The sequence below is a fragment of the Sciurus carolinensis genome, chromosome 8, assembly GCF_902686445.1.
Source record: "Sciurus carolinensis chromosome 8, mSciCar1.2, whole genome shotgun sequence".
Taxonomy (NCBI): Eukaryota; Metazoa; Chordata; class Mammalia; order Rodentia; family Sciuridae; genus Sciurus; species Sciurus carolinensis.
The window spans coordinates 81,574,552-81,590,035 of NC_062220.1; the positions used below are offsets into that span (position 1 = coordinate 81,574,552).

At 37.5% G+C, this 15,484-nt stretch overlaps 1 protein-coding gene across 1 annotated transcript in view; it reads left to right on the forward strand.

Moving 5' to 3' along the window:
- The window catches only part of Dnah11 (dynein axonemal heavy chain 11), a 332,397-nt gene that overhangs the window by 122,538 nt on the left and 194,375 nt on the right, over window positions 1–15,484 (forward strand). The window contains 4 exon segments of the mRNA XM_047562330.1: window positions 8,761–8,892; window positions 10,720–10,880; window positions 13,977–14,133; window positions 14,555–14,700. Coding sequence (XP_047418286.1) covers window positions 8,761–8,892; window positions 10,720–10,880; window positions 13,977–14,133; window positions 14,555–14,700 — 596 coding nt within the window.

The window sequence follows — 15,484 nt, forward strand, 5'->3', positions numbered from 1 at the left end:
AGCGTGAGGTAATTATGTTCACTTGTCTCCTACGCTCTTTGCTCAATATTTTGCTGGTGGTTTTGGCAATACACTTAGAAAAGTAGGAAGTGAACCTTGGAAAGGAAGGCAAGGAATTGAGAATCCTCAACACATACCCTGATCATTTCAGAAGGCAGGACTTGGTCCTTTTACAATTTTCTTTTCTCTGGCTGGTGGAAAGGGAAATGCATTGTTTCCGATACTGCTTAAGGTGACACATTGGTAGGTTTCAGGATCAGAGATCCTTGTTGCTGTTGTTATGAAACAAGAACTTCAGTGTTAGGTCCAGTGGGATAGGGGTCAAGAGTTCTGGTAGCTGGTCCCTGAAGTGCTGCTATCACAGTTATATCGTAAGGTGCATTTTGATTTGCTGAGCTCCAGACCTTAACATTCCTACAGAATAGCTTTTTCCAGTTTCCTTTCCACCATCTCCTAAGTGGAGATGGCGTTTGTCATGACTGATGCTGGTAAAACTGCAGTGCGTCTATTGCAAGGAAGATCTTCTTACCATTTTGCCCTGTTTAAACCTATCATCTTTAAGGACACGGCTCCTGAAGTTCACATATGTGGCCTCTGTAGACCACACTGCCACAGGAGCTGGGTCAGGACAGAAGCAGTGAGACAAATATTTTCTATAAAGGGGCAGACGTTCTAACCATTTCCATCTCTGGGCCATGCTGAATCTGTCACGCCTCCATTTTGCCATTATAGTGTGAAAGTAGCCGTAGACAACAGGTGCTGGCTGATTCAGCCAGTTCTGACTATGAGTCCATGACTGTTCGTCAAGAAGCCACCACCAGCCCTCCAGGCCAGCTGGCACTCCTTGAGAAGACTACAGTCCTCTAGATATGTGTGTCATCAGAACTGAGTGGTGCACAGGATTCACATCTTTTTCTCTGGCATTTTTATGTTTACTAAAGAAAATTCGTAGGTGAAGAATACTGAGTTACTTCCTCCACGTGCTACAACCCTTGGAATCTCACTCTTGCCTGCCAAGGTACCCTGTTAATACTGTCCACATGGAATGGTTAAGTATTTGTAAAATATACAGTCAAAGCTTGGAGTTTGTACTAAATCCTGACTGTGTGATCTTGAACAAATAATCTCATGTTCTCATATATAAAATTGGAATAATGTACTTCATCAGGCAGTCGTGATACTTAAATTAGAATGTGTGCGTACAGTCCACACGTGCACACATGATGACTCTGTAAGTGCTCAATAAAGGTTGGCTCTTACCTGCTGATCTCATCAGAGAGGCACTAGATCAGTGGCATTTGAGCTTCTGTCCCTTGCTTTGCACCATCCTCGGTTAGGATGGGAGGGTGACCTCCCTCCCATTGTTCAGAGCCCCTTCTCTTCCTGTGTTCTGGTTTCTCTCAGGACTGTCCTGATTTCCTTTTCTATTTCTGCCTTCAGTTTCTCACTCTGGCTTATTCCCATTATTACCTATGCCCAAATCTCGCTCATTATATAAAATTAAAATGACCAGAAATGGTTCCTTAATACTACATCACCTTCCACGTCCTGCCCTAACTCTGTAACCTGTGTCTTACTAAAGCTTGTTGACCTGGTATTGCTACAGTTTTCCCTTGTTACCCTTGGGGGATTCATTCCAGGACCCCCATAAATACCCAAATCCATGATGCTCAAGTCATTTATATAGAAATGGTGTAGTGTTGGCACGTATGCTACACACATCCTCCTGTATGCATTAAATCAATGCCTTGTTGCTTATAATACCTAATATAATAGTTGATATACTTAATTGTTTAGTGGATAACGAGAATTAAAAAGTCTGTGTGTGTTCGGTATGGACTAAGGGTTTTTTCCCCAATCTTTTCTATTCGTGGTTGCCGGCATCTGTGGAGGTGGAGCCCATGGTGCAGAGGACTGCTCGTTCTTTCCCTTTGCTCCTAATCTCTTCACAACCCATTTCTACCACTGGATTCCATCTATTTCTAAATTCTCAGTGTTAGGAAACATGCCTTCCACCTTCAAATACTCTCCTCACTTATATTCAAGATTTTTTGAATTCCAATTTTTCCTTAGACAATTTGAACTACTCTTCAGTTTTCCTGGCTCCTCCTCTTCTCCCTGAAATTCTCTGCCCTGCATCACTTTTTCTTTTCACCACATCACCTGTCCCTGGCTCATCTCACCTACTGCTAGGGATGCTCTATTTTCTTTGTCAAATTGCAGCTGACTTTGATTTCCAGCTCAGCTCTCTCTCTCCTGAAGCATAGCTCAGCGCATATTGGATTTGTCACTGGAATTCTCACAGGTACAACATACAACATCCAAATAACATCACTCTTCTTCTCAAATCTGCTCTCCAGTGTTCCAAATGTCAGAAAACGACATGAATATTCTTCTCCAGTTGTGTACACAAGGAGCTGGTTTGACTTTTCTTTCACCTAGTGTCCAAGTCAACCACAGCTATCTTCAGTTGCCCCAAAAATGTCTGATTTTTCTGTTTTCTCAAACTGCTGCATCGATATCCTATTCCAAGCAGCTCCTCTCTCACCTGGACAGCTTTAGCATCCTCCTTTTGGCTTTCTCCCTCTAGTCTTGTTTTCTTCCAATTCATTTCACTGCCAGAGAAATCTTTTAAAATGCAATGCAATGATCACCCTACTTCAGACTTCTTCAACACCATCCCATCAGCCTGTGGGAGGTGACCAAGCTCTGCCTGTTCTGGTCCTCGCCCTCCTCTCCAGCATCCTCATGCACCTGTTCCCTCTGCTTCCCCTCCTGCCTTTCTGTACTTACAGTTCCCTCACAGCGCCACCTACTCTGTTCCAGACCTTCCCACAGGCTGTTTCTGTCACCCTAACACTGCTGCCCTGGGTGGTCAACTCCTAATTTCTTCATAGCCAAGATCCTGCTCAGCCTTTAGGTTCCAGCATAAATACTCTTTCCTCCAAACTGCCTTTCCAAGCCTGAGATTAGGCAAGGCCCTATTACTGCACTCTGTGTGCTATCCAAGTCCTTTGTATTTGTTTCAGCAAACAATTATGTGTCTGTGTTCCTGCTTGGGGACAGTAACCACAGGTGTCATCTTGTATGAATGAGTGGGTGAGAGAATAGACTGTTGTTCTGGTGTACATTGTCACAGTCCTTTGTATACTCAGCTCTTCCTTTACTCCTTCATGCAGTGATTATGTGCTGGGCACATTCCTTATGCTGGCCACTGTGCCAGGCAGGTGAATACAGCACAGAATAGGACACATGCGGGCCTATCGTTAGAGTGTATTGTTAAAATGGGGAGGCAGTCAACAGGAACTGAATGATAAGACACTCATAAGCACCATAAGGAAAATAAATAGGATCATATAGAATGAATGGCTAGGAGGGCTTAGTAAATAATATGCCAGGGAAGGCCAGTCTGAACAGGTGCATTTGAACTAGGACTTCAATCATGGGAGGAAGCCAACATCCAAAGATCATAGGGAATAGGACTCCAGGCAGATGAAGCCATTGCCGTGACCTTGAAGCAGTCGTGGTGGGCAACAAAGAGAAGCCCTGTGTGGGAGGAGTGAGGTCCGATAGGGGAACAGCAGTGCAAGGTCATGACGGGCCTTATGGATTGTACTCAGTTATGCTGCTTTATAGCCCCAGGTCTTTACTGTACTTACATTCTAGTTAAAGCCAAGATACATTGTGAAAACAGTCACTCGACTTGCAGAGGCTAAAGGTAGTGGATGGGAGGCAAACATCCTTTATCCAGTAGAAAATCAGCAATGCTGTGACCTATGGCAAGAGTAAGTACTAATCGCATGATGGGATGTATATTTTTAAAAGCTGCCAAAAAATGTTTTATATGTCACAGACCATAAACTTGTGTGCAATTATAGTATGACCATATAGTAATTGCTACCTGATGCTACTGCCCCAATAATAGACATTTTATAACTACTATTTATTTTTATGGTTATAGAATTTTATTTCATATGAAACAGTATCATCAGGACAGTCTTAATCTTGAGAGACAACATGAGATCCCCAACATATGATGCTGTGCCTGTAATAGTGACAAACTGTATTTTTAATCATCTTTCATTTGACTGAACTTCTGTGAAAAATGAATCAATAATGTAGAAATCACAGGTTGTTGGGAGGCTCAGCCAAGACAGTGCTGAGTGAAGGCACTTGAAATTATAAATGTTCTTAAAGGCAAAGGTATTCCTACTGTTGTTAACTCCATCACCAAATACTGGTGTTGGTGTAAGATTTGAGACTGAAGACTGCATATCTTGATAGAAAAGAAAATATCCTGTGCAAAAATGCCTCCTGCTAACCAACATGTATATAATTTCATTTAGAAACTTACATGTGCATGGTCTATTATGATACATTCATTTGTCTGTTTAAGACAAATACCGCCAGCTAGCTCTTCAGTGCCTCTGGGTATAAAGCACTGAGTACAACTCTGTTCTTGCCTGCATGGAATTTAAAATCTTAGGGATGATGAACATTGAACACATCACATGTGAAAAGTGATCACATCTGTGTTTGTTAAGATTTAACTATTTTTAAAGTTATAACTTAAAAATTATTAAAATTATAACTTTACTATAATTATCATAATCATTAATAATATAATAAATATTCTTACTAATACTTGTTTTTGACCTTTTGTTAATGCCATGCTAGTGGGTGTGAGATGACATCTCACTGTGGTTTCAGTTCTTGTTTCCCTGATGATTAGTGATGTTTAACATTTGTTTATGCACTGGTTGGTCAGTTTGTGTGTACCTTTTGAATGAATATTTGGGTCTTTTGCTCATTTTTAAATAAGGTGTTTTCTTTTTTTTTTAATTAAGTTGTATGGATTGCTATTTCAGGGCGTTGATCAGATAAATGATTTAAAAATGTTTTCTTCCATATGTTACCTTTCTGTTGTTTTGTTGTTTGCAGTGCAGAAGATTTTTTAGCTTGGTTTCCACTTGACTTGGTTTTAGTCGTTCTGTTTGCTTTTATCGTATGTGCTTTTGGTGTCAGATTTGAAAAAGCTTTGCAATGGGAAGAAGCTTTTTCCCATGTGTTTTCTTCTATGAGTTTTATAGTATTAGGCCTTACATTTAAGTCTTTGCTCCATTTTGCATTGAGGATCCAATGTGATTCTTTTGTATATGGATATCGTTTTCCCTGTGCCATTTATTGGAGAGACTAAGACTATTCTTTCCCCATTGTGTACTTTTTGTGCCTATCTTGAAAATTAGTTGAAAAAATTATTTTTTTGACTCTGTCTTGTTCCACTAGCCAGTGTACTTTTATGCCAGGGCTACAGTGTTTTTGATTACTATAGCTTTGTAATATGATTTGAAATCAGTAGGTATATCTCCAGCTTTGTTCTTTTTTATTTGATTGTTTTAGCTACTGAAGGTCAATTTTGGTTTCATACATATTTTAAGATTGCTTTTTCTTTGTGAAAAATGCCATTGGAATTTTGATATAGTTTGCATCAAATTTATAGATTCCTTAGATAGTGTGGACATTTTGAAAATATAAATCCCAGCTGCCTGGGAGACTGACTCAGGAGGATTGCAAGTTCAAAGCCAGCCTAGGCAACTTAGCAAGGCTCTAAGTAACTTAGTGCAACCTGTCTCAAAATAAAAAAATAAAAAAGGACAGGGAATGTGGATCAGTGGCTAAGGGCCCCTGGGTTCAACGCCTGGTACCAAAAAAAAAAAAAAAAAAAAAAAATTCAATCCATGGACAAGGGGTATCTTTTCATTTATTTGTGTCTTTTTCCATTTCTTTTATCAGTGTATAAATCTTGCACTTTCTTTTTTGGTGGGAAAATATTGTATAGTCACTATGGAAAGCAGTAAAGAGGTTCCTCAAAAAATTAAAGATAGAAATGCTCTATAATCCAGCAATTCCACTTTGGTTATATGTTCAGAGGAGATAAAATCATGACTTTGACAAGATGTCTGTACTCCCTATGTATGTTTCAGAGGTATTCAAAATAGTCAAGATCTGGAAACAATGTAGGTGTGCATTGATAGATGAAAAAGGAAAGCATCGTGTGTTCTATTGTGTTCACACACAATAGAATTCTATTCAGCTTTAAAAAAGGAGGGAAAGCCTGTCATTTGCAACAGCATGGATGAATCTGAAGAACATTATGCTTAATGAAATAAGGAAGACACAAGCATAAATACCGCATATCTCACTTACATGGAATTAAAAAAAAAAGTCAAACACAGTAATGGAATAGAATGGTGGTTACCATGGGAAAGGGGGGTATACTGGTCAAAGGGTACAAACTTTCATTTATAAGACAAAGAAATACATTCTGAATACCTAATATGTAACATGGGCAACTATAGTATTATACACTTAAATTTGCTAAGAGAGAACTGGAATTGTGGCTTGGTGGTAGAGTGCTTATCTCATACACATGAGGCACTGGGTTTGATTCTCAGCACCACATATAAATACATGAACAAAATAAAGGTCCATCAACAGCTAAAAAAAAAATTCACAAAGAAAGTTGATCTCAAGTATTTTCACCAACCCAATCCCCACAAAAAGATGGGTGGTAGATATGTCAAAAATATATAATTTTTGTTAATCATACCTCAAAGCTGGGGGATGGGGAGGAAGTAGATGAAATGCTTATAAAGCTGTTGCATATCCTGATATGCAAATTCCATATTTCTTTGAGCAAGTGTTTGTGTTTGATTTTAAGTCTTTGGACTCCTCCTTGCGTAACTGCAGTTCTTTAGAGTTGGAGGTGGCAGCTGAGTCCTGTGAGGACCGGGACAGGGAGCCTGAGGTGCGACTAGTAAGACTGAGGCTCTGAAGTCAGAATGGGGATTTTGAATTCCCTGTCCCTCACTGGCAATTTGGTAACACATCAATGACTGCTTCCTTCTCTCTAAGGTTAGGATGCTAATAGCTGTAAGATTCAATGAGATGATACAGGTAATATGCTTCGTCAGTGTCTGGGAAACTACGTTTTCATTTCACGTAAACTGCATATTATGGTTATCTTTCTTCTCCCTTCTCACTAGTTATGTGAATTTCTGTCCAGATGTACAGCAGTATCAGGGAAGTCTTTGGGATTAATATTTTCTGGGATTTATGAACAGTATAGTATTGAGCCTGGTTTTGACAGTCAACTACCCAGGTCTGAGAGCTTCTCGTGATCTGCCATATTCGTTACCAGCTCTGTCCCATGCTAACAGTTTATAACTGTCCTTTGCAGAGCTAAAAAGGAAAGGGGACACTATTGCTTCACAGTAATGCTGTGAAACAGGGAGTAAGGAAGGTGGGCTTTGTCCTTGTTGTTTGTTTTTGTTTTTGTCTTTACATATAAGCCTCAAAGGCAGGAATTTTCTGTTTAAACAACCATGTTATAATCACCTAAGAGTATCTTTCAAATATTTTTGACAAGAACTTACCATAATAAATATTTAATACCCAACATGGTGTAGAAATATATATATACACATGAAAATAAAATGAAGCATTGATTGTGTCTTATGTGTGACTGTACACATGTCTATGTATATATTTATATGCATATATGAAATGAGCACCCCTACACCTAACATGCAAATGCAATGAAATATAAACTATTAAAAATCCAGTTAGAGCTCCATGGCTTGTGTGCTCCCCATTAACCTCTGTTATGCCCACCCCAAGGTATTTTCTATCCTAAACTCTATTGACATTTATACTGATATAATTATACTTTCAACAGTATATTCATATCTATATGTTTATGTATATTTTCAGGTTTTAAATATTATGAAGGATATCACATTATATGCACCAACCTGTATTTTCATCTGTTGCAGTTCATTCTTTTTATTATTATATTTTCTGTAGAATATACATTGAATGAACATTTCACTATTTATGTATTTTTTTGATCAGTATTCAAGTTGTTTCCAATGTTTTACTATTTAAAAATGCTATTTGGAATGGTCTTATATTTATTCTGTATTATATGAGCAAGAGTTTCCTCTGGAATAAGAAACCAGGAAAAAAAAAAAAAAAAGTAGATCAAGTTTACATGTGTACCTACACACTCAAAAAAATTTCACTACAGAATATTTGCTTTTACTATCTGTAATGCAGTACTTCCTATTTCATTCAATTTGATGAATTGTCATACATGTTATTCTATTTCCTTCCTTTCCAAAGAAAAGACCAAATACTTATCTGATATCCACAGACCTAAAGAAGAATAGAAATGTGAATAAGAAAAGTGAAATGAGATAGTCCTTCATCTAAATATTTTCTCAGTAATCATCACTATCTTGTATACAGAAACAAAACAGAACAAATACTAGTTGTTAGGTGAATTTATATAAAGCAAAAAATAACTTGTCATTAAACCCTTCCTATACTTTTAAGTTAGTCTAATTTTTCCTTTTAAAATTTGTAGTCATTCTTGTTCCGGTAAAGTTGTGGACTAGATCTCATTAGTGGGTGGTGTCCGTTTCTGGCAGCCAGGAACCCCCATCTCCCCACCCCACTCCCCCACTTCTACCTGGGTCATTGTTCCCTGAATCTCTGGTCTGCTCTGAGTTTCCGCTCCTTGAAGTGTGAGGGAATAACAGTATTTGTCTCTCCCCAGGGTTCTTTGGGGATCCAGAGGTATAGTAAATTAGAAATTGTTTTTTAAACTAAAGTCCTCTTTAAAAATGTGAAGACTACTGGGTTGTTAGGTTATGCATTTGTAACCTTTCTCTCCTTTTTAAAAAAAATTCCTCCTAGATTTCTCAATTGAATACACTGATTACACTTTTGCTGGGAGAACTTCCACCTGGAGATAGGCAGAAGATCATGACAATTTGTACCATAGATGTTCATGCCAGAGATGTGGTAGCAAAACTTATTTCTCAGAAGGCAAGTTGTTTGTAGAAATTTTATTTTTCCTGAAAATCGCATTTATGCCGGAGTAGTTTCAAGAAAGTCATTGTTTTTTCAAAGTTTATATAGTTTAATTCGTCCTGAGAAGCTCCAGTTATTTTTGGTGTGCTGATTTGAGTTAGCTAATATATTATCCTGACAAGAATCATCCCAAGAAATATCCCAAAGCATTTTTCCAATGTAGATAGGAGTCTCAAATCATCCAAAAAATTAATCCAGAAGGAAGGACCATGAAATGTCAGTGCATTTATCTCCCTGGCTTCTGGCTTCCCTGTGCATAACCATCTTGGCCCAAAAGCCTGTGACTCTCACCTGTGTGACTTACACAGCCATTAACCATAAGATGGTGTGTCATTTAAACCATCACTGTGTGGCTTTGATCTACCTCCCCTTGAAGAAATTGATGTTGGTCATAATTCTAGCTTGCTTGAATCATCCTGTGTTTTTTCCTGTCATGGATAGATAATTCGCTTGTAAGCAGTTTTCCTTTTCCTTTCCGTGTTTTAATGACATGTTTTCCTTATCGCTTCAAAAAGTCCATGTGTTCTTAGATGCTGTCAGTGTTTAATGTAAAAGGAGAATTTTCTCATCCTTTTCTCCTAAGCCGTGTTTCTCCTTACAAATGCCAGAAGTATGCTTGTCTATTGAACATCACCATGAATCCCATCACCCACTTCCTCTAAATCCCTTTTCTGGGGGTGATCATGTTATAAAATAAGACAATTACTTTCCCAATTTAAATGCATGCATGTATTATAAAATGCTTTCTGTACTTTTTCTACTTATTTCTTCACTTATTAAAATCAAAGTAAATTTAATCCTCTCTGTAAACTACAAGAAAATGTTTCTTTGTGCAAGCCATAAACATTCCTTGACCCAGCTTAAGTACCATTAATGAACAATGTCAATTTAATCCAAGACTGATCCTTGCAAAACACCACTTACCATGTGTTCTCATCTTGAAAATGAACTGTTGATGACTACTCCTTTTTCATGGCCTTGCACCTTTTGTACTGTTTGATCAGTCCACTGATTCGTTTGCAGGAGGATGAATTATGATTAAAGATACATACTTTGTTTTGTACTAAGGAGATAATTTGTCTAATTCTTATCCATCTATAATAAAATGCTAAACCCTGCATAGTCATCAATTAGTAGATAATAATTTTGGTAACTTGAAGTGATTTTCAGGAAACCCTAGGATTCAGTGTACCTTGAAAGAGGATACATATATACATACGTATATGTGTGTGTATGTTTATCTATCTTTTTTAAGTTGGCAGAGGAATGGATAGTATTGAGTAAAGATGGGAAAAAATAGCAATGAAAAAATAGTATTTGCTATGATGAAATATGAACTGGAAAGTGTCGATACTAAGAGCCAACTGGTTTTAGAATGAACATGGTTGAAAGTGTGGTTTATTTATACTGAAATGCAGAAATTACAGATTGTCTCATTTGTGTATAGAATGTACATTTTTTCATGAATTTCGGTGATATGAGTATGAAGTAATAACACTTATCCTCTGGGGTGATTCATAAAGGAGAAGAAGCATTGCTTGAACAAATTGATATTGTTTTACATAAAAGCCAGTGTAAATGAAGACATATTACACACATATTTCTTATTAAGTAGTCAACCATCTATATGCAGTTACAATTTGCAATAGCTTACAAAGGCTTTCCTATTCGTAAGATTTTAGAAATTACTTGGAACCTATACATCTGATTACATTAACAAATTAAATCTGTGGTCTCAAAATTATCAGGGTCCTGTGTGTAATGAGTGTGCACTGATTCCAGGTTGTCAGCCCTCAGTCTTTTGCTTGGCTCTCTCAACTCCGTCACCAGTGGGAGGACACCCAGAAGCACTGCATTGTTAGTATCTGTGATGCCCAGTTCCAGTACTTCTATGAATACTTAGGAAACAGTCCTCGACTAGTGATCACTCCTCTAACTGACAGGTAACAATTTCAAGTTGGAGTCAGATGGGAAAAATCAAGTCCAGTGTCTCCTAGCATGAGTGTTGATGATGTGTGAGAGTGAAAAGGGAATGAGAGAAAATGATGGACAGATATGAAGTAGCAAGTATATTAACCGATGGTGTAAATAGTGAACATCGATTTCAGTTCAAGTTAAAACTAAATTAGAGAAACAATGACAGGAGCTATAAAATATACAAATGGTGAAAGGATGAGTGCATCAGTGTGGCTCAAGGCAAGCTCTTTGATTCCTGAGTCCATTTTGCCCAGTTTTCTACTCTAACATCCTGTTGCCAACTTCCCCTCTATCCTCTTAATGGAGTGTCAAAATAAACAAACAAAACCACAACCCTAGGAACTGTATTCAAATTCATTTTTGAAGAATTGCTTACGTGAAAGGAAGAAAAGAGGGAGAACATAGATTCATTCAGTGATTTAACAGATACTTACAAAGTATTATGCTAAATACTGTTCCATTATTGAGCAGCCAGGGACCTTGCTATGAGTGATTACTTTCTAGTCAAGTATAGTATACAAATGGATGGGATGAAGAAGAGCAATAAAATAAGTAATTTTAGGTGATAATATGTTATGACAAATTGGGTGATGTGTTAAAAGTCTCTTGAAGGTAGAATCCACTACAGGTTGAATATCCCTTATCTGAAATGCTTGGGGACCAGAACAGTTTCAGATTTGGACTTTTTTGGATTTTGGAATATTTGCAGATTTTACTGGTTGAACCTCCTTACTCTGAAACATTAAATAAAGTATGATGTGATTCAGAATGTGAATTTTTAAAAATATTATGTCACCACTCAAAACAGTTCATATTTTGAAGCATTTGGGGTACTCGGCCTATATAGATTGAAAGAACATTCAAGGCAAGACCTAGCAATAATGCAGAACCAGCCATGCAGTTACTGGGGTGCAGGGAAGAGGGGGAATCAAGGCCCAGTGTGTGGGAGAAAAAGGGAAGAAGCATTTTTAAGTTTATCAGTATGTGAAGATTTATAACTTACTGAATTTTCAATTTCAAAAATTGCTGTGTGCTTTATTTGAAAGTTAAGAGGAAGATGAGCACATACAAATATATTACAACAAATCCCACTGTTATGTATAATTCTAATGCACCCAAAATATGGAAAAAAAGAAGATGAGTGTTCATTCTGAGAGTGCAAATAGTGTTGGATAGGATGTTTACATTGTATATATCTCTTTTCCATTTCATTCTCTTCAATGTTAATTATTTACATTAACATTATGATGTCTTTTATGCACTTTTATTATGTCTTTTTTGAAAGTGACCACCCTTTGAAAGTTAGGCAGGTAGATAGTATCTTTCATATGTGGGCAAGTTCAGAGACAGACCAGTCGGCTTGTACCTAAGAGTCTAGTGTTGGAATACAGGTAGATCATTAGGAGGATGCAGGCTAAACTGCTCTTATGGAGAGACTCCAAAATAAAATGGTCTAAATAATAGAAGCTGATGTCTCACTTATCATACAATCCAGAGGTGAGTGGGCCAGCAGCATAGATTGGCAGGTGGCCAACATACTACACGTGGCTTCTGCATTTGTTTCAGCCAGTGGAAAAGGGAGATAGAGAGCCCAGGTCAAACACCTTCGAGGAGATAGCCTGGGAATACCAGTTCTTAGGCTTATCCTCCTAATGGAGTGTCAAAACAAACAAACAAAACCAAAACCCTGGGGACTGCCTGTATGCAAATTCAGTTTTGAAGAATTGCTTACATGAAAGGAAGAAAAGAGGGAGAACATAGATTCATTCAATGATTTAACAAATACTTAAAGTATCATGATAAATACTGCTCCATTATTGAGCAGCTGGGGTCCTTGCTATCAGTGACACCATGTTGTTTGGAGCTTGGTCACTTGTCCACTCCTGTTTGGAAGACAGGTGGAAAAAGTAGATACAGGTAACCACTGGAAAAGGCTACAAGAGTGTGTATAGTCTCTTCTACAGAAGGTTTCTTATCTAGGAGTCTTTGCACTCCATCTCATCGTAAGATGAACTGGATATAAGATGCAGTGGATATAAAATTCAAAGACACCTTCCATTTTCACAAGTAATTTCTTCTATTTGCAGAGTACTTTGAATTCTTCAAGGCATTTTCTTTTGGCTTTTTTCATATGTCCTTACAATAAACTTCGCTTTATGGAGGTGAAAACTGAGGCACGTTGATGTCTAAAGGTTGAAGCATAACATCTGATGATCTGCAAAGTAGACACAGATCCTGGTCACCTGACCTCCGTGTACATGTTCATTAGATCCACTCTCTGTACTATGACAAAAATAATTTATAAATCTGAAGAAATCCCAAATAAAGATCATCATGCATTTGAGGTCTTTGCCATCTGTTACTCCTTCCTTCAAAATAAGAATTCTGTCTTTGCATGGTTTCTTCAGTCCCAGATCTTCTGATTCTCTCCTACAATAATAAGTATTACAGTAATTCTAAATGCATACAGCAACACATCCAAAACGAATTCCTAAAATTATGTTTTAATATAATAAATTATATCACTGCATATTGGTCTTATACACTGAAATAGTTACATAATATTTGCATAGTATTTGCATACTATGTCTTTGTATAAATTTATGTATCTAAGCTCTTAATATATTTATTAGGTGGTGATTTAATATAGTCAGTGTTTAATTCATGCATAATCCAAGATTTCTATTTTTCATTAATAAACTATTGCTTGAGATGTTGTCTGCCATATTAATAGTACCTTTACCTAGATATATCAGAAATTCAATTGCATTGCAAATTAACTGTTATTTGTATTCAAATACATACCTCTTAGGAAATGAGACCAATAAACAAATAAGCCACTTCATTTTTCTCTAGTAGTTTTAAACAACCAACCTAAAAATAAATTCAATGTAAAATGTTCTGACATGGTAGTCATGAGAACAAGGGAGAAATACATCAATACTATGTATTACTACCACATACCTGACCTTAGCTTCTTAAATGTTTAAGAAAATCAGTTGCCCCTAATGTTTTAGACATCTCATATGAGACTGTAATTATTTTCTTTCTATTGTGTAAAGGTGTTATATTACTTTAACTCAGTCACTTCATCTAACCATGAGTGGGGCTCCAGCTGGCCCAGCAGGTACAGGGAAAACGGAAACCACCAAAGATCTTGGACGTGCCCTTGGCATGATGGTTTATGTATTCAACTGTTCAGAGCAAATGGACTACAAAGTAAGTTATGAAATAATGTATAAAATGAGTCTTCTAACAACATTATTCCTGTTTGGAATGAGCCAAAAGATTATTCCTTGTCTGAAATGCTTGGGACCAGAAGTGTGTGGATTCAGATGTTTTCAGATTTTGAAATATTTGCTTACACACAACGAGGTATCTGTCTTGGGGTTGGGGCCCAAGTCTAAACCCAAAATTAATTTATATTTTAAATATGTCTTTTACGTAGACTGAAGGCATTTTATACAATTGTTTTGATATTTTTATGCATGAAATAGTTTCATAGCATCGAATTTTCTACTTGTTGCATCAAAAATTTTTGGATTTTGGAACATTTTCAATTTTTGGATTAGGAAAACTCAACCTGTAAATGCTTCAGACCTCTTTAGTTCAACTCTGAATGCTTCATGTTGTCATTTAGTCCATAGGAAATGTCTACAAGGGGTTGGTGCAGACAGGAGCTTGGGGTTGCTTCGATGAGTTCAATCGCATTGCTGTGGAGGTCCTGTCGGTGGTGGCAGTGCAAGTGAAAACGATCCACGATGCCATCAGAAACAGGAGAAAGACGTGAGTGCCACGTGGCTTTTTTCTCTCTCGTTCCATATAGAAAAAATGACATGGAATGATGTAGGTAATTCCTCCTCTCTATTGCATGAAATAAGAAAATAGTTAATTTCAAAAACTTATTTTTAATATTCTCCCATTTTATTTGTGGCTTTTTGTGTTGAATACGACAAAATCAGATCATGTTTCTTGAATTCCTGAACAACAACTTCTATGATGCTAAATCTGGTGATGAGTCCTCCATCCTCTTCTTTCTTAACTTCGCAGGAAGCATCTGACTCCCTACTGCATGACTCACTTTCTTCATGGGGTTTGCAGGACACCACACCTCCCCCTTTCCTCTCACCTCATGGCTGCTCTGTTCCTGGCTGCATCTCATCTATAAAATGGGGAAAAGCGTAGCATCCACCTTATAGACCACTGTGGTGATTCAGTGGACAGCAATGGGGCAAGCGTCTTCCACACACTAGGCACCATATTAAAGTTAGCTACTGTGTTACATTGTTTTTATTTCCTGAGCTGTTAATATTGAGTCTGACAAGGCTCAGTCTTTGAACTTCTTTCCAGTTTTTGTCTTTTCTCCCTTGGTGATTTCCTGTAGTGCTTTGGCTTTCAGAAACCATCTCCATGTTGCCAGTTCCCAGATGACCACACTCCCTGTCCCTCATCTCCAACTTATGGAAACTGCTGCCTGTTGGGGCACCTCAAGATTCAATTTGGTGTCTCAGAAGTCTCTCATGTTTAATTTGTCTAAAATCAAAATCTTGGTCTTTTCACCATCACCTTC